Source organism: Fusarium coffeatum (assembly GCF_003316985.1).
Source record: "Fusarium coffeatum strain FIESC_28 chromosome Unknown BRIP53273_contig_80, whole genome shotgun sequence".
Lineage (NCBI taxonomy): Eukaryota > Fungi > Ascomycota > Sordariomycetes > Hypocreales > Nectriaceae > Fusarium > Fusarium coffeatum.
Genome location: NW_022157876.1, coordinates 1 through 22,299, shown reverse-complemented (window position 1 = coordinate 22,299; position 22,299 = coordinate 1). Strand labels below are relative to the sequence as shown.

The following is a 22,299-nucleotide window of genomic DNA, read 5'->3' as shown; positions in this document are numbered from 1 at the left end:
ACTGATTTGCTGTGACAAAGTGCCAAGTGTAAGCTGCTGCAGCTCATCCCTGGACTTGCATATATGCTATAAATGGCTTGTGGTAATGCAGATGAACTGGTAGAATTAATTTAAAGAAGATACTATGCAACATGAAAAGGATCTTGGGAATGTCATCTCGGATGATATGACACAAATACTTTATCGAACATCATCATGATGGACTATCCTCTGGAATACAAAACTTTTGAATACGACGCCCTTCCATCACCAACCTCAATTCGCCTCCTCTATCCAGTAACACGACCCAAGAACCATAAAACCCCTTCTATCAACAGTATCCCCCCACTTGAATTCCATCTCAAGTCAACAGAACGCCATGATTTACCTTCCTACGATGCCCTATCCTACACCTGGGGTAACCCAAACTTCGTGCCCAGCGGAGCACCCGACGAATATTCCACTCAACACAAACATGTGATCGTTGTCAATGGCCGCCTGTTCTATATCACAAGAAATCTTTACGAAGCGCTGTGTCAACTTCGACAGCCGAAACAAGGGTTTGCCGATGTTGATAGACGATCGGAGCCATTCAATAAGACGGGTCTTATTAAAGCTGCTGAGAAAGGGAGCTTGAAACGGGTCATCGAGTATCTTGAACAAGGCGCTGATCATACTTATTCGGATAGCTTTGGAGAGACAGCTTTGCATTACGCAGCAGAGAATGGATTCCCAGAGATCGTGAGAGTCCTTCTTTCCAAGGGTGCGGATATGAACATTCTTGATCGTTCTGGACGGAATCCTTTGAGTTGTTGTTTGCAACGGGAGAGACATCAGTGGCAAGAAACAGCTGAGATTCTGCAAAATTGGAACAGTCGGAATAGTTCACCGGTAGAAGAGACAACTGGTGCCGAAGTGCCGCTCTGGATCGATGCGATATGTATCAACCAGGATGATATATCAGAACGCAATAGCCAAGTGGCCATAATGTCTCATATCTACGGCTCAGCAAGATGTGTAGTTGCGTGGCTGGGAGAAGCAGACGAGCAGACAGAATCGTTTTACAATTCATTCTCATGTCTACTCCAACCTGCGATGCTTCCCACACAAGAATATCTACACTTTATCTCAGGGCGAGGTTGCACAACACCCTGGGACATGGACGGCATGAGAGAATTACTTACCCGTACATGGTTCTCTAGAACATGGGTCATACAAGAAGTTTCTCTCGCCAAGGATATCATCTTGGTATGCGGCCCATTCCGATTCCCATGGGATGAAGTCTTTACTCTTCTCTTCGAGAATTTAGGAGAAGCAAAAGCTTACGAATACTTATCACAAGGGAAGCCACGTATGAAGTTCGAACGGGCTTCACCAGGAACAGAGATTCTGTCGCTCTTTGACATCAGGATTCGGACAAGGCCTGATTGTATAGAAGGAATAAGAGCACGAAAGAAATTCCTCAAGCAACCCGCCTTACAGGCCAAATACAAACAGCAATTGAGCCTCGCAGCTTTAATCATTCTCACCTGGAATTTCTATGTCTCTGATCCACGAGATAAGATATTCGCCTTATTGAGTCTCTCAAAACCCCTCGACGGCATATCGGTGGATTACTCCAAGTCGATCCCTGATGTTTTTACTGACGCAGGTAGAGTTCTTCTTCAGGCTGGAGGAGACAACAGTGTTCATACATGGGATGGCTCAGCAATGGACGATCTGGAACCATTAGAGTCACTATCTTTTGTTCAACCACACATATCTACCACTCTTCCTTCTTGGGTTCCGACATTCAATCAAAGACTAGACCGTCCACGAATATACCACAAGCGTTATAAAGCCGCAGGGCATCATCAGCTTGTCTTATATGAGTCCTTGTCCTGTATACTTAAGCTGGATGCTCTAATCGTCGACACTGTCGTCGAGATTGAAAAGTCCCCTCCTCCGAATTGGCAAGACCCCTTGGTCAACGCTCATACAATGGAAGCATGGTGGGGCATCATATCACGACTCCCATCAACTTATCCAACCGGAAACACCAGAATTGAAGCATTCTGGCGAACTCTGGTATCCCATCTAGGACCTAGGAACATGACGCCCACGAGCCAGGCTTTCTTCAAAGGTCTTCTTCGCCAATGCCTGGTTGAGCATCGTCGAAGTAGCTCAAGTGACCGTCACTCAAAACTCTGCCAAGCCATAGAAGACCTCAGAGTGACAGACACATCTGATCTACTACCGACAGCATCAGAGGTGCTGAGTAGTGAAAAAGGCCTTTATGATAGGACCAGTGGACGGTCTTTGGGGGTTAGATATTTGCTTCGCTTCAAAGAGTTTTTGAGGGAGCGATGTTTGGCGAGGACAGAAGGAGGATATCTAGGACTGCTATCTAAGGAGACCAGGGTGGAGGATCGTATAGTGATTTTAGCAGGCGGCCGGACGCCATTTGTCCTTCGTCCAAACAACACAGGGCAGTTTACATTTGTGGGCGAGGCTTTTGTTCATGGGATGATGTTTGGGGAGTTGGTGAAAGGGAAGGAGTACCATTTCCAGCCTCTTGAGATACGGTAGCTCAATAGGTGCATGAGTCGTATACCCGGATCAGAACCTAATGTCTCGTGAATCATGTCTTTAACTTCAAGTAAAGTTAAAGAGAAGGGTTCTCGGCCAAAGCCGTGGCTATTTGCCCAAAGTCATCAGCCTCTCCCAGTCTCCCTCCAATACATGACTCCATCCCGTCAGCCATACACGTGGGAACAAGAAAGATTTGAGATAACTCTCTCTCCACAACCATCACCACCTTGGAGAAACTCTTGGCCCCGATTCTCAGCTCAGTCTCCAGATCTCAAGCTAGAAGAAATGGAAAGATCCACATGGAAGACGCCGGATATGTCTTGGGGTCGGGCATGGCGACATTCCGAAGTCACTGGGCCAACTTGACTGTTACTGTACGGATGTCTGGTCCCTTGACGGGGACTCGGGTTGGCCTAACAATGTGCCAAGAATAAGCCACAAGTCAACCCTTGCTTTGCCGAGAACTTATGTCCTAGACGTTGAAGATGTGGGAATAGTCTCAGATACCACGTGTAAGTGAGACAAGATAACCCCAAAACTCATCACGACAACCCGCTCTCACATCAATCTCATATCCAGAGACAAATATTCATTATCCTTCACATAAACTCCTCAGTTTATGTCTACGATGCCCGATCTTTGTTATCCTTCAATTCCAATTCCACATCGGCTGCATCGAGTTTAGTCCAGGAACAACAGGAATGTGGCCACGCCCACCATCAAAGGCACAGCGCATCTAGAGCTCTATAGTTCGAACTTACAATTAGAAATTGAACTTTAGTTACAACCATGATGAACCATCGAGGAAAGTATAAGATGGCAACGTCCCCTTCTCTCCCGTTTGCGGCTTTGTTTGACCCAGTCTCTCATTAAACACCAGCGGCACTCTTTTCTTTCCTCTCTTGATCTTTTATAGATCAAATCCACTCTTTTGAAACGAAATTCTTACCTGCAGTCATATATACTTATACACACTCACGTTCACACGTTATATACGCTACTTCTACAAAATGAAGGCTTCTGTCGCCCTTTCTATCCTGGCATGCGCCATCTCTTCAGCTACAAGCATCCATCACCGTCGAGCCGACAACTTCCTTCCTGCTGCTGGCATCCCCAAGGCCGGATACAACGCTTATGGAGGAAACTATGATCATCCGGAGACGAACCAGTTTCAGCCCGTAGGTCAGAAGCAGACTTCTTCCAGCTCTGGCTCCACCTCCAACACAAACAACAACAACAACAAAAACACAAAGACCAACACAAAGGCAACTACTGAGTCATCGTCGAAAAAGTGCATTTCAAAGGGAAAGCTTGAGTCCATCGTCAACAAATACGTCTCTACCTTTTCGGGTATCACCGATGGTGGAGCGCTTGCGAGGACTATCTTCCAGGAGGATGTCAAGTTCTATTCGCAGAGTATTTGGTGGACTTCGTCTTCCAGCAAGATCAACAAATATGCAAAGGTAAGCGTCTCCCTTAACTCGACCTGACCTGTTTCTGACATGGTTAGAACGACAACTTCCCTCCTGTCTTCAAGAACCTAAAGGAGCTCATCGCCGGCAACACCGAAAAGACCAACGACCCTAGTGCTTTTATCAAGGGGCCCATCGCTTACGGCTGCAATACCTTCACCTTCTACTGGAAGGGTGACTTTGAGGTTCCCAAGGGTAGCAAGCGCGGTCGTGGCAATGGCATCGACATGGTCTTTTTGAGCCCTACAACTGGCAAGATCAAGAAGGCTTACTCTGAGTACAACACTCTTAACCAGGTTTATAACTGGGGTGCCCATATTACTTGGTCCAAGGACGATGTTTGCTGTGATTGTCCTGTTGTGTTTGACCCTAAGTGTAGCTGCAAGAAAAAATAGAGTGTCTCTGGCTTTGACTTAGGTTTGTAAATAGTTGGAAATGGATATATAGAGGAAAAGGAGTTTGTGGGTTTGTTTGGTTTGTAGGGTGTACTTAGATAGGCGTTTAATGCATATACAATCTTTCCAATTGCATGCAGCACAGTACGACTCGTTCTTGGAGTATGCTATAGGCGACTAGATACTCTAGACTCATCTCCCAAAAACACATTAATCAACTTGGAAAACTCATCCGCATACTGATAAAGGAACCCATGTCCAGAATCAGGATACAAATGCAACTGCGCTTGAGCATTCTTCAGTTTCCTCCACATAACAATACTATTTTCTGTCGGCAACAGAACGTCATCACTCCCTATCATTTGTCAGTAAAGTAACCTCTCCTCAAAGCTGTTTGTCCAACTTACCATTGGCAATCAAGACAGGTATAGTCAACTCCCCAAGTCGATCATAACTCGCATCCTTGGCTTGCTTCGGGTCCATAAACTTGGCAAAAGCAATCGCTTGGCGTCTTGCGTTTCCAACCTCAACATGCTCCGTCCTGTCTTGCCTCGCGCCTGTGATTCGCTTCCATACCTCTTCGCCGGCTGCTTTGCTCTTCTCCGAAACGCCAAACATACTCACCATAAACGCATGCTTCTGCTCTTCCTCCGTCTTGGCAGCTAGGAGAAGATTGAATGGTGTGAGATCGGGTGCTGAGACTGTGCCTTCACCACTACTGGGCATTGTACCACAGAGAATCAGGCGGCGCACAAGGTCTTTGCCGTTAAGAGCGACAAGCTGTGCGACGCAACCACCCATTGAGAAACCCATTACATCAGTTTGTTTTACTCCCAGGGCGCGTAGGACGTGTATGTAGTACTGTGCCCACATGAAGTATTGCTTTGGGACCTCTCCTTCTGATCGACCTACGCCGGCGTTGTCAATCATGATGATAGGCCTTTTAGCGGCGATAGGATCTATGAGGGCTGGATCCCAATGATCCATCGTTCCCCTTCTTAATCAGTTTCTTTCTCGCCGGTGAATATGGACAGGAAACTCACCTGAAGTGCATCAGCAGCGTGAGAGGCACGCCATTGTTTGAGCCGAAGCGTCGGTAGGCGAATTTAATGCCATCTACAGTGATGAATTGGTTTTGGGCAGTTTCGTAAGTCGACATCTTGTATGTTATTGCACAGGAAAGTAAAAAACGAGATCAAAATCAAGATCAAGGTTAGACTGTTGTTGTATTGATGTTGATATGGATCTAAACGTAAAGTAAAAGATGCCGAGGTTCATGGTCGGCTTTTGGCGTCAGCTGATCTGATCTGGGGAACCCCTGTCAACATCTAAATACAATAGTTTCCTAATTAGGAAGTCTCATAAAGACATCCAAGGCGACAAAATTGAGTGGTGCTGCCAAAGCAAACCTTTAAAGGTACTTCAGAAAACTCATGACTGCAGTCAACCACCCCATCCTATGTCGCTCATCATCCATTTCCCAAGTCCCCCAGTCGAAGTTGGGGTTGTTGCGAGGTCCTCTGAATAGTAATAGCAAGAATGCTAAAAGAACCATCAATTCGTTCGACAAGGACATCCACACATAGGGCCACTCGAAGCCACCGCCTTCTTTGAGCGTCTCGTATAGCACAACTGCCATAGATTCTTTGCTCAAACAAAACATGCTCATCAGTCTAGATGCTTCCTGAACCTCGAATACCTGGCGCGGAGGGGGACCGGTGGAAATAAGTCCCCATCGATCTGGGATGCCCAAGATCCTCGACTGTACGTAATACCACCTACGAGCTCTGTTAAGCTGCTTAGAGCTGATGACAGTATAGCTACAGCCTTTGAACTTAGCCATGCCTTTGAACTCGGTCTTGTCTTTGGGCTCAGTCATGGCGTTGGTTGATGAAGCGTATGTTGAAGACACTAGGGAAGCGGTTATTTCGAGGGCCTGAATATAGTAACATTAAATGAGGTTTAACTTAGAGGAGGATGGTGTATCTGGATGTTGAGAGTTTTGGATGAATGTTCTGGGAATAGATTTCTGGGATGCAAGAATTGATGCAGTTTATATATCTGTTGAGACAAGGTTGAAGCAGACAAACCTAATAGTTACACATTCTCAACTCTAACTTTACAGACACACGATAGACTTTAGTGTGTGTGTGTTAAATACCAGGGGCTAGCGATGACTGGGTAGTCATGAGTTACTTGCAGATTCCTCCGGCCTCGGCTTTCGTCGCACTCTCTTGGGAGCTGAGGCAGCTACCAAAGTTGTATATCAAACCGACTTGATGACTGCGAAATAGTCGAAGTCTGCGAGCCCTGGTTCACAGCATTCTCTAAACTCTCTTGCACAATAGTATCATCCTAAGTAAAGTATAGTTCTGCACTTAGTGCTCTAATCATCCAGTATGGCATTATGCTGGCTGTCATCTATCCCTCTAGTCTTTACCATAACCTATGTATTGTCATGCTTTCGTATTATGCTATTAACATAGGCCACATAATTTAGCTTCATTGAGATATTAACAGCCTATATGACTCTTGTTGTCAAGACTGGCCTATGGTGATGTTGTGCTGATAACACTTTTGGTTCACACCTAATAATCGAATTAACGGTTTACAAGCAGAGATTGTGCAATACTTCTAACAAAAACTGGTGAGATAGGCCAGGTCGTAACATTTCTGCTGCATATGCTCTGATATGTGTTCTTACTGCTCATTTCCTACTGTCCTCGGGGGTGCCATACGAACCACCACAACGAAGCCTGGAGTGTGATACTTTCCAGAAACTTATCGCCACAAGTCTCGGGTATGACAGTAAGACAGTATGATGCTTCAAAGCCATTCTCCCATCCCTTAAGTTTCCCTCGCGTGTCAATCGTTATTTCAGAGACTGGAGCCTGCTCTGTTACTCTAGCTGTTATTCATTGAGGATTTGCAATGCACTCAGCTCACACGAGTAACTCGGATGTTTCTCAGGTTTCATTCAAAGAAGACTCAAGTTCTTAATACATACTTATTTTAACTATTGAGATAAAAGTGTTGGAGTTACCAGTGCGATTCAGAGGGAACTGTTACTAGCACCGGCGATAGCTCAACAACGGCAAAGAGAACTGAAGTGAATAGGAACATATTCTGCCTTGCTTCTCATTCTCTTAGCACTTATCTTGATTGCACCTTTGAATCCATGTACATTCAAGATAAGACGGAATTGAGTCTCACCCACGATGCCTATATAGCAGCTATGTCCATATGCTCACATCTTCCGTGTGAAATATGAGATCGAGCACGCAAAGACGGCAACGCATCATGCTCGCGCAAGGTCATATTGCCTACTATTCATCTAAAGATTGAGTAGTTATCTTGATTTAACTTCTGGTCATCACTGTTCCTCATGTGGACAGCTAAATAGCAGTAACGAGGTCATACACTTTTGTCCAGACTGGCTGTACGTGACCCTTCTGTATATGTCTGCTCAGACACACAGCTTTCGGCTGTACAATATATTGGATAATTGCATAGAAAAGCGTACCGTATAGATCAACAGTTCCTTTCTCCTCTTGTCAGTCATATAAGTAATGTGAACAGAATACATCAACAGTATTCGTTCACCCGAGCATCAGTCATTTCAGCTACTTTAAAGCTTTGCATCTTGGGACCTTAGATATGAAGACAGTTGGACTCTCCCAGCTCTCACGGTCGTGGGATTAAACAAAAGCTAAGCGTTGTTAATACCAGTACGACATCAGATTAGATTGATTTCGACGGGTTACCCTACGTAGTAAGTCTGTCAGCCTCGCCCATGGCCCCTGGTCTGCTAAGAAGACCCATACCAAGCATCTTAGGGTTTTCTTGACAATACAATGACACATATGTTCCAGGTAAAGCCAGGATGATGTCTTGGGCCGCGCCGAAATGGCTTCAGCCCACGGAACTTCCTCTTGGAGAAAAGTTCGTTTGATCAGGTGTTGACGCTTCCCTGATAAAGGTGAAGCCATCGTCATTGCCATCCAGGGTCCGTATCTTACATCCACACCGTAGCGCATTGATCAGCAGTTTCTGGGGAACAGTGCAGTACAGGGCGTGTGTAGAAATCTGGGGACCCCAAATAAAGATATTTTATCAGTCACCGAGATCGGATCTGCGAGGCTGGTGCCTGTTGTTTTGCCTCACCTCGGGATGCCGTCACGTATGTAGAGCTCAGTATACACCCCAGTGTTGAACCAGAACGACGCGTCTTAGTCCACAAAAACTAAAACAAAGCACAGTCATGCCGGTAGTTGCATTTGCTATCCTCGGTCCAGCGGCTTTGGCGCTCAACCTAAACTCCACGCCCCTCATGAGACTGACTGACGTTTTTCTAGGACGCCCAGACGCCATGGAAAAGAAGCTCTCGATAACCATGTGGAGTCTCACTAAAGACTTGGTGCCAACACGATTTCTTCCGAGGTCATTCCTCGGCATATCCGTTTTACTCCGAGCAAAGAATTTTCTCCCATTGAACCCTGAAAGATGAGTCCTTTATTACTGAAAAGAACCTGTGCTTCAAACGTGCGTCCTTTTGATTGGCAAATTGCTTGGATTGATACAGCTTGATCCCTGGGAGGCTGGACCAAAGGACCAGCTTGCCAGTTGCTTATAGCTTGGCCCACTCTGTCAATATGGGCATTTCCCGAGCATAATATCCGAAGATAAGGACTCAAGTGTGCAAAAGGCTATCGTGATTTGTTGCCGGATTCAAGAATAACCAGTAATGTTGAGTTGACTTGGCAACCGTCACCATTAGCAGCTCGTATCTAGATCAAGAGCAAGAAGCTTTGGAGTTCCGTATATCCGACTAGTCATGTAAACTGCTCATTTATTATGATTGATGAAATATCATACAGTACCAGCAACTTGTGTTGGTTTTTAGGACAAGTCTTTCAAACTCAACCGGACGCAACGCTTGTTGTCCTAGGCATGGACTAATGGCCGAACCTCCCAAAATTTGTAATGACCTTCGTATTCGAGGAGTACCTATAAGTTTGCGCAAACTTTGGGAGAAGTTTCAATGACGTTCAAACACATGCCGGCAGCTTTGGGTGTTCATTGAAACACGTCTGTCGTAGCCATCGGCCGAGCTGGACGGTCGAGATGCAGACATAAAACCTTTGTCAAGCATCTCCATCACATGCAAGCATACAATATAACAAAGGCATCCCAATACCACAGCAAGCCACTTGGCCGTTGAGGCTCGGTCAATCATCAGTCGGCCCCGTTATATGCTCTCATTATCTCCAAACCTTTGCATCGCTACCATTCTTTCACGATGACAATCGGTTGGCATTTATCGAGATGTATGATTTAACTCCTTGGCACCAGTCAAACTATCTCCGTAGACAGGCTTAATAAATGCCGCTTAAACACTCAATGTTTCCATAGGTGTCGTTATGTTGCTGTTCATATCTGCTGCACTGCACCCTGTAACCACGATCTCCACAACCGTAATCATGGATCCAAGAGCATGTAGCCTTCATCCAGATCAGGCAAGCTTCGGCGCTTCTGATAAGCCTAGTATGCGATGGGCTTAGCTGTATGTTGTGTTGGAAGAGTAGATAACTTCGAAATAACGTCCGGCATGATCAGTCCGAAGGATTGAGGGTTGCGAATCGAAACCACGAGCCTTATCACGTTTTCTGTGCCTGTTCCAATGCTCCGCAATATCGTCGTTTACCGGGCTCACTTGAACCCAGTCAGAAAGCCCGCGGGCTATGGCTGGTTCTATCACAATACTGGGCACCAGTGTTGACCACAGGTGGGCGCTTCGTTGCTACCTCCTATCGTTTGAGCCAAGCCTCCCAGGTGTTGCCATATTCAATGTCAGAGACCATGGTTCAGCTTGATCTCATATCCGGCACCAATGGGTTGGGATGAGGCACCAAGCATGGCCTATCCGGTAATAGACGGTCCCATCTGTCTGGTTATCATCTCTCGCTTGTGGTCCTAACACCAACTCAATAGGGCCTGTGCTGCAGTTGTTGGTTTGCTTATCGGGACGGGACGCCGACATTAAGCAGGGCAGAAAGCTGGGCAAGTCAACAAGGCAAGGGATATCCGAACCTGCGGGATAAATTCGATTAGAAGCATCTCCTGACCTTGCTCTTTGCCCTATGAAGGGTATCCGACCTATGCAAGCACTTCATTTTACATTCGCGTGATGCTTTGCATAAACAAACGTCGTAGAACCCTTTGCTAGTGGCCCTGAATTGATCAAGCTTAAGACCTCTGTAACATAACAAACCTGGTATTGAGCGCTTCCGGTCCATAACAAGGTCTTGACAACCCATGTGACGAATTGTTCACACCCCTCAGAGCACGGGAAGACAGCTCCTGGGCAAGGGTTGAGACTTTTGCAAGGGGGCTTCCCCATGCTGACCCATGCTCCTCTAGCATATCGTGGGGCGTGTGCGTGGGGGAAGATACCCACTCCAAGAGCTTGGCTTTGGGCTTAAGTTGGGAATATCAGGGACCAACCGCGATGACAATATCATATGGTTGTGAAAATTTTCAGTCGGTCCATCAAAGGAATCTTGTCGTCATCCTTGGTCCGCATTGCGACATCTTGGCCGTTGGCTAAAAAGCGAAGGTGTATTGCACCATAGACTGACCTGGAGCCAGCACAGAAGCAGCTCTTGGATCTCGTCAGAGCAGCCTCAAAAGGCCTCATTTCCCTAGCCCCCGGTCTTGTCTCACAACTAAAACGACGTGCCGTGTGTATCCGCTGTAGAGGCTGGGAGTAGAGAGGCTATCGCGGCTGGAATTAACCAGACATGATGGATTGATCGTCGCCTCACCTGGATTGCATGGCGCCAGCACAATTCCCGTCTGCCTTCGCTATTTCTCCTCCATCAAGGCATCTTTTCGGTCGATGGTGGTTGCTGGGCTACCCTTTCAGGTACAGCGGAATGCTCCTTAGACTTTCGGGCAGTCTTCTTGCAAATTTGCTTTTCTGGAAGCGTTGTTCCTGCTGGGATCGTTGCAGAGGGTCGATCATCTGGGGTTGACGTAGATAGCTCCACTGACGTAAGGTACGGGGAGCCACACGGGACTCTCCTTCCAGATCGAAGTCAATCAAGTTCAGATTCAGGGAAATTTGGAAAGGAATGCGAGTCAGAGTTAAAGTCAATCGCGGTAGTTATGAGACGTGAGAGTCGTTTAAGGGCTACCAACGTCAGTGGTTGCCATTTTTGATGGATCATCTTAAGGTTGTTCCGTTTAGGCGGGCGTTTAATGTAGGAAGGTCCGGATATGAAACTTTCATTCGCTCTTTCCTGATGGAGTTGCTCAGTTACAGTACGATACTGTACGGACCGTCCGGATTCACCTTCCGCCCGTTATTGTTCATACCTGCAGACTGCAATACAGTACATACCTAGGTACTGGGATCCTTCATCTGCTTGCGCGTACTTACTCCCCTTAAACTTCATCTCGATTCAAATGCAGGGAGGTTACAGTTCGGAATAACTTGATACACGATAGGCATGCTACAGCATCCAATAAGTGCTAAATACAGACAACAATCCCTTTGTGACGCCCTTGCACAAGTTTCCCTACATAGGTATGTGCACCGATCGTCAGGATCAACCTACGAAACACCAGGGACAGCGATGATTGAAGCAACTCGACCCCCACCATTACCATAGGATGGATGTTCACGCCATCGCAACTGCAAAAAGTTCCTACATGAGCAATGATTCAAATTCCTTAATCGGATCCGGAGACTTCGTCCGAGTTTCGGAGATGCAAGCAATGCACCGTCCATTCTGCCGGTTATATTGAATTTTGACGTGGTCATGAAGGAGTTATGACCATGGATGCTATCAATAAGTCGTTTGATATCATAGATCCCACGCACGATTCGGCTCGGCACAATATCTACCGCTCCAATGAGCCGGTCGTGGTGAAGCAACCCGACGAGCTAGACTGAGATCACGCTGTTCGATATACATCGCTATACTATACAATTGTCCACATGCTTTACCCAGGTGATGAGGCGTGGTGGAACAGAGATTCTCCTGACTACCAAGCTAAGCATTTCCAAGACGATATGACACGTTGAATCAAAGTCAACGCGCCCCTGACTCAAGGAAGTCAACACTGATCGCCCTCCCTTCTCTCATTTGTCCGTTGCCCCGGGGCCCCAGAAAGTTGATTTTCAAAAGCAAAAAGATAAGACATGGTGGCCGCTTGATAACGGCCCGCAATCGCGATCCTTGAATCAAGCATATGCGTGTCGCAAGCGCCCGGCGCGATAACAGGAACGAAAGTGCCTTTGGAGACTTGAATGATCGCCAACGCCTTGACGTAGTCAACCTGAGGTTATCATCGCCTATCGACCAGCCAAAAGCGCCAGTTCCAACCCCAGCTTCGACTTGGTTGTCTGACCCCGCGAATACCACCCACCAGCAATCAAGTAGGGCGCACCCTCTAAGCTCTAGCTAAACATGGAGAGAAACCAAGCCCAGAGCTAAAGTTGGCACACACCCACATCGAGGAGTTTGGGGGACAGACAGGGGACACAGCGCACACACCACCCACCTTGCAGTACCCCCGGATTTCAACTGGCAAATCAATCGTCCGACTCCAGATATGGAAATTTTGTCAAGAAATGGTGTTTCTTTTGGGTTCGCGGGCTTTCTCCTACACACCACTACACGCTTGCATCCGATTTCTGGCATAGTTCTCATTCGTTCAGGCTTCTAGCGGTGAACTTGCCATATTGTATGTACATCTCTCGGCGGACTTGTGTTGCCGTGAGTCGACTGCTTTAATCAAACTGGCTGTCACCTTCAGCTTGTCCTTATCGCGGTCAGGGGCTGTTGGACCACTCAGGCTACGAGATACGGCCCAATTGAGAGACTCCTCCACTAAAACAATTTAGTCTTGTACAGTATGTTTTGCCTCCGGCTGTAGGTGTGGTACCTGGCGCGTATCGTATGCCCCTTCACCGACCATCCCGGGCCGAGATACCAGAGCCCATCGGGAACTGTATGTACTATGTAGATGGCTCTGTTTGAGCTTCACATGCTGAACTGATTTTCCCAACAACTTTGCGGAGATTGCCGTGAGCATGGGGATACCTCAATACCTGACACCGTATTGGCATCAGATGTTCGACTTCATTAAAGACTGTCTTGTCTCGCCCTGCACCATAGTACTGGGCGCCTAATAATACTTTTTCCCTTTGCTCCGTATTACAATAAAACACAGATGTACCCCTGGACTCAACCAGGCTGAGCAGAGACAAAGTCATGGTATCTGAAGGACGCGTACTCGTAGTCCGCTGTACTACCTGTTAGAGACAGTCGCAGGACCACTTAACTTATCAAAGGGAACCACTGTACGGATACTCGTATCCATCAGGGGAGAACAGGCAATTCGCCAGCAAAACCTGGAAGCTCTCAGGGCTGACGTGATGCTTTAGCTGCGAAATTGAGTCTGGAGGCGTACCAGTCAGAGGGCCTCCAGTTAAGCTGGGCTGTTGATTTGCTTTTCTTTTCTTTCTTAACACAATGTTCGGGTCGTGGTCTGTTTTCACTCTTTGCTTTTCTGTGTCACAAACACCCTGACACCCCACGGGGGAGGGTCAAAAGCCCCCATCCAAACCTCGGGGTATGGTGCGCCTCCTTATCGCTGATAAGTGATGCTTATTAGTGGCTTCCCATCGTTCCGATAAACTTTGAAGCCCAGCCAGCCATCGAGTGCTTACAGTACTGTGCATAATATATGCCAAAATTGAAATAAGCCAAGTCAGGGACGAACGGCCGCTGGGAAAAGCAAACACTCGCTGCGCCCTGAATAACCGAGCCGGAAAGCTGATCTCAGGAGCCGAAGACATGTACTGTACTATACTGGACCGATGTAGAAGATTCACTGGTGTGTGGATAAACCATTGGTTATTAAGCGCATTGCATGGGTTGATAAGTGAAAGGGAAAAGAGACAACAGGAAATTGGTGAGAGTGTGTGCGTGTGCGTGTGCGTGAATACTGTACAGGCAGGCCAATGCTAGTACAATACCCTATCACCTGGCAATCTGCCTCTTTTCCATGTGATGAGCACCACCATCTGAGCATTTCACCATCGACACGCTTACACAGGGGGTATTGAAAGATGGTGTGAGCTGTGCTGTACATACTTGATGATGCATAGGCAGATGGTGGGGGAGAGCGGCAGATCAGATTATCTTGTCAACTTTTTTTTTCTCTCCGTCAGATACGGATTCTCTATGTAATAATGAGCATAACAACCAATCAATATCACAACACCATGATGATATCTACCATAGTTTGCTAAATATGTCTAACATTCCCCTTCCTCTTTATCCGGAGCAAAATAACCCTCCCCCAGAAATATTCCCCCATGAGCCACCCACCTGTCGTCAAACTCCCCGTCATATGACGCATCCTGAGATCTGTCTGATCTGGGTTTGTCTAAAAAAGGGGTCACTAACGAGGAATAGTTTCCCGTCTTGGCCTCCCAAGACGAAACAAGTCTAAGCCAAACCTTGGCCTTGTCTCTTTTTTTCCCTCAAACAAAAAAGAATGCCAAGTAAAAAAGAGCCCTTTGATTTTCTCCTTCCAATTCAAGCTCAAGCTTGCGGTTCCGCTATGGACTTCTTGTTCAGATTAGCCCCGATCTTCTTTAAAAAGATAGCGTCATCCAAATGCTCAAGCTTCTGGTTTCCCCGTGCCCACCTCCATAGTATTAATCATGTTACACGCGTTGATCGTGACGTCGGTCATCAGGTCGAAAGCTTTGCATTGTGGTGAATCAGATGTTGTCATTCCAGACAATCATGTAAATCGCATTGGCATAATATGCATGTTGAAAGTCTAATTGATACATTGGTACGGAGTACATACTGTAGCGTCTGAACTGGGAACCTATCCCTGCGCTTCTTGTCTATCTCTATCTATCGCTATACATACATCATCCAGAGTATTAGTTTCGTAATCTTCGACGAGGGCCACAGGCACCCAGCACCAGTAGTGTTAGCGTTGGCTGCCAGGGCTGACTGGCTTGCTTGCTTAACTGGGCTAAGCTGAGCACTGAGCGAGCTACCTTGTCAGATCCTGGTCGACCCCATTATCAAGTCCCATCAAGGCCCTCGCCCTCGTCAGAAAGGTAGTGATCCCGCACATTAAAAGAAGAAAGGACAAAATATGAGACATTTGACATGGTATTTTGATTGAAAAATGTAACAGGAGTGAAGTTCTTTTCATAACAAGTAAAGAGAAACAGTTCATGGATATCAAAGTTGAACTGCTTTTTTGTGACAGAGGAAATGTTATAGCCTCCGACGTCCTCCGAGGCAAGCCCGAGAGGGAAAAATCCAAGTGCTCCGCAATCCGAAATCTAGTTTCCGCCGCCCCCCAAAAATGGGCCGGACTTATTGATGCTGGAGCCAATTGTCCACCGCCCTAATGAAAATGCTTTCTTTCGTTTCACAATGCCGCCCAATTCCTCGCCAAATGCTCAATTCTTGAGATGATATAATTCGATTGCCTTGTAACCGTAAACGCCGTTTCTTTCTATACCTCTATAACCCATAGTCGTCATCATGTCGTGGTTGCGATGCCATGTCGTGTCCTACATTCGATCCATGAGATCGCCGCCGGCCAGACTACTTGTCCCCGAACTCCTGCCGCTGTGGCTGAATCCATTATCGGAGAGGAGGTCCTGAACGGCCACCTTGGGAACCTGAGGAACGGGGAGTTTGCGCTGGGATCCGTCAGGCCGGCTGATGATGTCTGTTAATGAGATACCATTAGGGCGAGGCTGTGTAGTGGGGGCCGATCCCTGTTGGAACTGGCTCTGCTCAAGATGAGGCTCCATAGGGGCCAGAGCAGGTGTTGTGTTATGTTGAAGTGATAGATTTCTGAGACTAGGCAGCTCGTAGCCAGAGAAAGGTCGCAGGCGAGGAGAGTGAGCAGGAGTGGCGATGGGGGTGTGGTCAGGTGTAGGTGACAGAGAGTCATGAGAAAATGTTGGTGAAGAAGGAGCTGTTGAGTTGGGAGAGTTGGGCCTTGAGCGCTTAGCGTGGCGCATAGAGCCAGAGTAGTGGTCATCGTCGTCGCCTGAGTGAGAACGAGCCATGTGGTAAGAGGAAAGCGTAGGCAGGTGGCCTCGAGAGCTGTGCATTCCGTGGCTAAAGTAAGGGTGGTGGCGGTTGTTGTTGTGGTGGTGAGGAGGAGCGGTCAATGTCTCACGCTCAACCTGTGTAGCGGCCTTGGCCAGCATTGAAATGTCACCACCACGGTTGTAGTGAACTGCAGAGGTAGGCAGAGCAAAAGAAGAGTAAGAGTGAGGAGGAGACACGTTAGGCGAGGCAAGAGCAGAGCCAGGAGCAGAGCGGATAGTCTTAGGAGCAGGAGGCGGCGCCATCATTCCATCAGGAAGCATATGATGGGGAATGCCCTGCTGGTGCATTTGATGCTGCTGCTGCTGGTGTGCTTGGGCGGCCTTGTTGCCTCGCCTTGAGTTGGGGTTGTTGTGAATGCGAGAGTGGCGAGTAAGCTCATCAGATCGAGAGAACTTCTTGCTGCAACCAGGGAACTGGCAGGCGTGAGGCTTCTCACCAGTGTGAGTACGGATGTGACGAGTCTGATGCTCAAGGCGGTGGAAGGCCTTATCGCATAGAGGGCACTTGTAAGGTCGGGGCAACTCGTTGGAGTTCTCCGAAGATTGGACACCAGGAAGGGGGCCGTTAGGCTTGATAACGGTCACTGCGGTAGCCATCTCGACGTCGCCCTGCTGGGGTTTCTCGGGTTCCTTTTCAGCCGGTGCTGTAGGGTTAAGTAGATTGGAAAAATCCACGGCCGACTGTGCTCGTTGCATGTGATAGACGTCCGGAAGACCCAACGCTCAACAAGATAATTGTTATTGAGGTTGGCTGAGCTGGCGGAGAGAATCCAATGTGGTGGTTGATAGTGATCGATGTTGTTGATGTTGTTGTTCGTTGGTAAATAGAAGTATCCTTCGATTAAACGGTCGGAAGTTTGATGTAAGTTGGTGGAGGAATCAAGTTCCGGGGAAGCTGGAAGATCGAATGCAGATAATTCTTGGAGAAGACGGAAATCTGGAGGATGGAGGGGATGGGGGGATTGGATGGTTATAAAAGATGCCGGGCTCGGCACTAGAAGGCGCACTGCGACATGGAGGAAGAGGGAGGAGCGCATGGAGCGAACCTGGGTAAGGGTGGGGGGTGGAGGGTGGAGGGGAAAGAGAGGGAACGAGGGACGGGAAGGGCTATCGTACACGCCTATCCATGCAATCGTACCCTCTTGCGCGGTTACTCATAGGCAGGGTGTTCATCAACTACAACCAAGGGGGTGAGAGTATCGACTGGCAACACAGACAGGACAAGTCGTGGGGCGTGGGAGCTGCGGGTTTGGGTCTTGTTCCTGCCCCTCCACCTTTTTCTTCTCTTACCCCGGCGGGAGAAGCAGGAGGCTCCAATGGAAGGTACCACTGGGGCTCTGGAACAAGTGAGCCCCGTTCTTCGGGCCTTATCCTTGGGGGGCATTAACGGGGCGAGCAAGATGAAGAGTCACAAAGGACAGCTCAGTCAGCTAAGCACCAGTACCAACAGCAACAATAGCTTTGGGCTGCATGAGGAAAAGACAGTTGTCTCCTGCTTAATGCCACCTCTTGGTAGATTGTTGTTCAACAGTGATTCATATCGTCATCCCCCTGTCCCCTAGCAGTGTGACGATAAGTGATCTCCCGCTACTATGATTATCCGACCCCAAAGGCAAAATAGAGCGAGTCATTCCTTGTCGGGGCGACACGGGCCTGGGGACGGGTAAACTGGGGATCTCTAACAACACGCCTTGAACGAGCGACAAGATGCACCCCTGGGCGACTCCGAGATTCCCCATCACACATTCTCTCTCTCGCTTTCTCAGCACCTCGGCTTTCACGTCCCGACCGCCGACGTCGACTTCTTTCACCTTGCACCTTTTCAGTTGCCAATGTGGGGGCTTCATTTTCCTTCTTTTATTGGTCCGCTTGACTTATCCATTCTCTCTGGCCGCCAATGCCCGAAGAAGCTCGACGGTGAGAGTTTTCAGTCTCCACTTCACCGTGTCTTTCTCCGTTCAAGGCTTTGCTCTCTCACGCTTCTACCGGCCCGGAGCGTGGGGCATCATGCCTTTTTTCTCATGGTGTCGTGCTTGAATGATTGGCCCTCATTCCTTCAGCGGCTCCGACTCTGACTTGGGGTCTTTTTCCTATTTTTTTTTTTATCTGATTTTTCTTTTTTAGTGTATTCCGCGACAGTCGCATTGACTCGTAGTGTTGGTTGACAATACACCTCGGCTTACTTGTATTAGCATGGTACTCAAACAAATTGACCATTTCAAATATCGTGGGCGGTGGAAAAGTGAAGCTGCAAAATTGCATGCTGATCACATGTATTGATTAGGCAACTTGCTGTTTCTGTGTACTGTGCAAGTTCTCGTCATGCTCTTTGGCTCAGTAATCAGTAACCAAAGTCGTGATGGAGTCTAATTGTACGTAATCGTCCGTTTGTAACGTCGGACCTGTGCTTCCAGCGCCCATCCATGCCCGTCTTCATCATGCGATATTACACGTCTTGTACCTACCAATTGCAACAATACCTAGCATGTTGCCTATAAAGTCCCTGCCGTACAGATAACACTCAACTGAAATGCAGAATGCTGCCCCAGTCTCTTCGCTTACCTCTGTCTCGTAATGCTCAAGAATCATGCTACGATAGCTTACCCTGGGCTACGCTACAGTGGACCTGCTACTACAGTACCCATGGGTTTTGTCCGAATATGGAGCTCACGATGCTTCAAGGCGACACTCCACTCTCTGACCCTGATTGGTACTGGTTTCTCTTTCAGTTGAGATTGGTTTTTCTCATCTCGGCACTATCATTGCGGACCGAGATGGTCGCACTTCTAGCCACGGTACCATCTAATTATTTTCTGGATCTGTCCCACACAAGTACGAATGATAATTACAATATTTTACCCCAGAAGTCCACTCACACTTTTCTCCCCAGATTTGAGGTAATGATCCTCGTGCTATGTCAAGCCAACGCCGCCATGGCCGCCAATATCGAAGACTGTTCTAGGCCTGATTGTGACCGATTCTAAATCTGTCGTTATTCAGGCAAGAAATAACACCAGACATTGTCAGGGTCTGTCTGCGGTGTCGCTCGGCTATTTGCTCGCATAACCGTCCATCCGCCCATCCATGCCCAGGCTAAGCCAGGTACTTTGTGCTGTACAGATAACCTTGAGAGCTACCTTAGGTCAAGTGTGGGGTTGACGCTTGTCCGGCTAATCACTCTGCCAGCTGATCATGATAAGCACAGCCGATCTAATACTGGGCCAAGCAGATGAATTCTTCACTTGATACTCTGTGTAATATCATTTATGACAAGCCAAGGCGAAACAAGACAGCTCTTAACTTGCTCAGGTCCACCAGTGGTAGATACCTACGGATACTGAATAAAGGAATCCAATGGTGTCTCGAGAGTTCCTTGGCTCAAGCATAAACTACTCGACATATCAGATCAGGAGCTGGTAAATGCAACAGATAGGATGTTTCACCCAGTGCATAGTTTATCAGCTACACGACTCTTACAACTTTCATCCTTCAAGTCCAAGTCCAAGCCCGTACACCCTGGTTCGTCAGCTAAGGAACAAAATTTGCTGGATATGCATGAGACTGATTGACAAGCCTCAAGCTTCGACTTAGTTCAGTGGTGCTATCTCCATTCAACTTTTGTGTAAGGGCCCAGTGTAATCGGACCATTCACCGCGACAAGCGCGCTCCCCAGAGTCCTCCGTCTTAAGCCGTCGTCTGGGGGTGGAATACTCGTTCTTGGCATCGTCCAGGTTTCTTATCATCAGTTGTTGACAGTCTTCCCGTGGCATTGAACAGTAGGGGGCTAGACCGTTTGATGGGCAGAGATAAACCCATAAGTGGACGCCTCATGAGTCGAGAGTCAAGACGTGCTTAATTGCCCATGACAAACATATTGCTTTATCCTGGCTCCTCATCTTCTTTGTTTAAAATTCGCCTCCCCCCATTTTCCCCATCCCCGGATAATCTTGTCACTCTCGTGGCTTTTGATTTGCTCCTAAGCGGTCCAGAAAGAGCCGCCCCCGTACAAATCTCCGCACTCGACCTCATCACGAGATAAGTCGAGATCCATTCTGTCTATCAGACTTGACGTAAAATGATATCTCTCCGCTATCAAGTACTACAGTACGTAGTCCACCGGTGTCCCTGACTCCAGAATGCGGTCGCTCTTTTCGGTTGTAGCTGCGGCTCGGCGGATCGATGGCAGCATGTTCCCCAGATTCCACAACTCATCAGAGTTTGGGTCTAGTTGCCAAAATGGCTTATGCTTATGCTCAGGGGTGCCTCGATTGTCTGTGGTACAATAACAGTCCGGGTGTGGAAGAAAAGAGACTTTGCTAACATGGTATTCGAGAATCCAGAACTTAAAGTTCCCTCCAAAGGATAGAAACCCAGGAGCTTTCGTCTGCAGAGATAGAGCCTGAGAGCTCTGTAGGCAGTGCCGCACCCCGCCGCCGTTGTACATGTTTGCTCTGTAGTTTCGCTTACTGGTACGGCAATTTGAACGTGGTCTGTCAAAACAATAATCCTGGTACGCCACCACGTCGTCTAGCCTCTTCTTCTGTCGACGACGGACCACTCAAGCCAGCTCCTGTGAGCAGATAAGGCAATCCGACCCCCAAACCAAGACTCCAGAAAGTGGGAGCCTAGGAGGCTCTGTACTCCATCCTTCTCCAGCTTCCCCTTGTGCGATGGTGCCCTAGACCCGAATGCCTCATGCTGAATGGTCACTTAAGACCAACTAAGCTGCTTACGGCAATTCCGGGGCAAATGATCTAAGATCTTATCCTAGCGTTCGGTGATTCGGAACGGCGAACACCGCCCGCATGGAAGAAGTTCGTTGAGTTCGGCCCGGAGTTCAGATGCCTTCCGTATTGGCTCTGGCTTGATGCATCTTCACATGCCTATTCCTTGGTGTTGAGCATTTGAGTTTGACTGTGATTATTCGACTGTTTGAGTGCTGTGTTTGGGATATCCTATGGCGCAGCATACCTCAATACTGACAGGATCAAAACATATTTCAGTGTCGTGTGTGAGGTCATAGCGGCATATGAGGCATTAGACTGTTTTCAAAATGGACCAAAGGAACTGATGACGAGATAGAATCGTCCAGCTGTCGTAAAGAAAAAGCCTTGACCTGATGGGCAACACCGTGGACCCTGCCCCTGGAATTAGCATGAGAGGATCTCCGATGCAATCGATGGGGGTTCCCCCCAACTCTATCATTCCATAACTGTCATCCATTGGACGCGGTTATGTGTTTGCTCATTGTGGCCAGCTAACATGCTGTTGGTATGCGAGATGCAGCGGTCCATGTCTTCTCTTTGAGGCCAATGCGCCCATCTTGAACCCAAGTAGCCGGTTGGGGCTCATAATCGCAAATGTAAGACGGAGATGTGTCCGTACCTGATCGTGCATCGCGGAATGTGTCAATCGTATCGGCAAAATCCCGAAACCGTTCAGAGCTGATGGACTACGGATACAGCTATCGATAATCTTGGCCATGGATGGCGTCAACACTACTGTCAATCTGGACTCTGTTCTGGCTCCAAGTCCTCCGAGTGAATAGCCGAAAGAGCCTGTAAAGGCCCGAAAACACCAAGGAGTAAGTCATCTCGGTTCGGATTCTAGCTAGTCTCGTCGTCAAAAATTCAGCCGACGACTCTTTGTCATTGTCAGTCAAAGGACTGGACCCACGTGGTACGGCAACTGGTTTTTTTTTTTTTTTTTT

The 22,299-nt window shown here is 47.9% G+C and overlaps 4 protein-coding genes across 4 annotated transcripts; 2 read left to right on the top strand and 2 right to left on the bottom strand.

The window, feature by feature from the left end:
* Positions 1 to 195: 195 nt before the first annotated feature.
* On the top strand, positions 196 to 2,547 carry FIESC28_03824 (uncharacterized protein; the record flags this gene model as incomplete). The annotated part of the gene is made up of 1 exon (XM_031157973.1): positions 196 to 2,547. The coding sequence occupies one exon, from the start codon at positions 196 to 198 to the stop codon at positions 2,545 to 2,547; it is 2,352 nt and encodes a 783-aa protein (XP_031017939.1).
* Positions 2,548 to 3,560: 1,013 nt separating this feature from the next.
* On the top strand, positions 3,561 to 4,504 carry FIESC28_03823 (uncharacterized protein; the record flags this gene model as incomplete). Its single annotated transcript, XM_031157972.1, has 3 exons — positions 3,561 to 4,013; positions 4,061 to 4,397; positions 4,452 to 4,504. 3 exons carry the CDS (start codon positions 3,561 to 3,563, stop codon positions 4,502 to 4,504), a joined length of 843 nt encoding a protein of 280 aa, XP_031017938.1.
* An 80-nt stretch (positions 4,505 to 4,584) lies between these two features.
* FIESC28_03822 (uncharacterized protein) lies at positions 4,585 to 5,576 on the bottom strand (the record flags this gene model as incomplete). The annotated part of the gene is made up of 3 exons (XM_031157971.1): positions 4,585 to 4,772; positions 4,825 to 5,411; positions 5,461 to 5,576. The coding sequence occupies 3 exons, from the start codon at positions 5,574 to 5,576 to the stop codon at positions 4,585 to 4,587; spliced, it is 891 nt and encodes a 296-aa protein (XP_031017937.1).
* Positions 5,577 to 16,037: 10,461 nt separating this feature from the next.
* FIESC28_03821 (uncharacterized protein) lies at positions 16,038 to 17,285 on the bottom strand (the record flags this gene model as incomplete). Its single annotated transcript, XM_031157970.1, has 1 exon — positions 16,038 to 17,285. The coding sequence occupies one exon, from the start codon at positions 17,283 to 17,285 to the stop codon at positions 16,038 to 16,040; it is 1,248 nt and encodes a 415-aa protein (XP_031017936.1).
* Between the last annotated feature and the right edge of the window lie 5,014 nt (positions 17,286 to 22,299).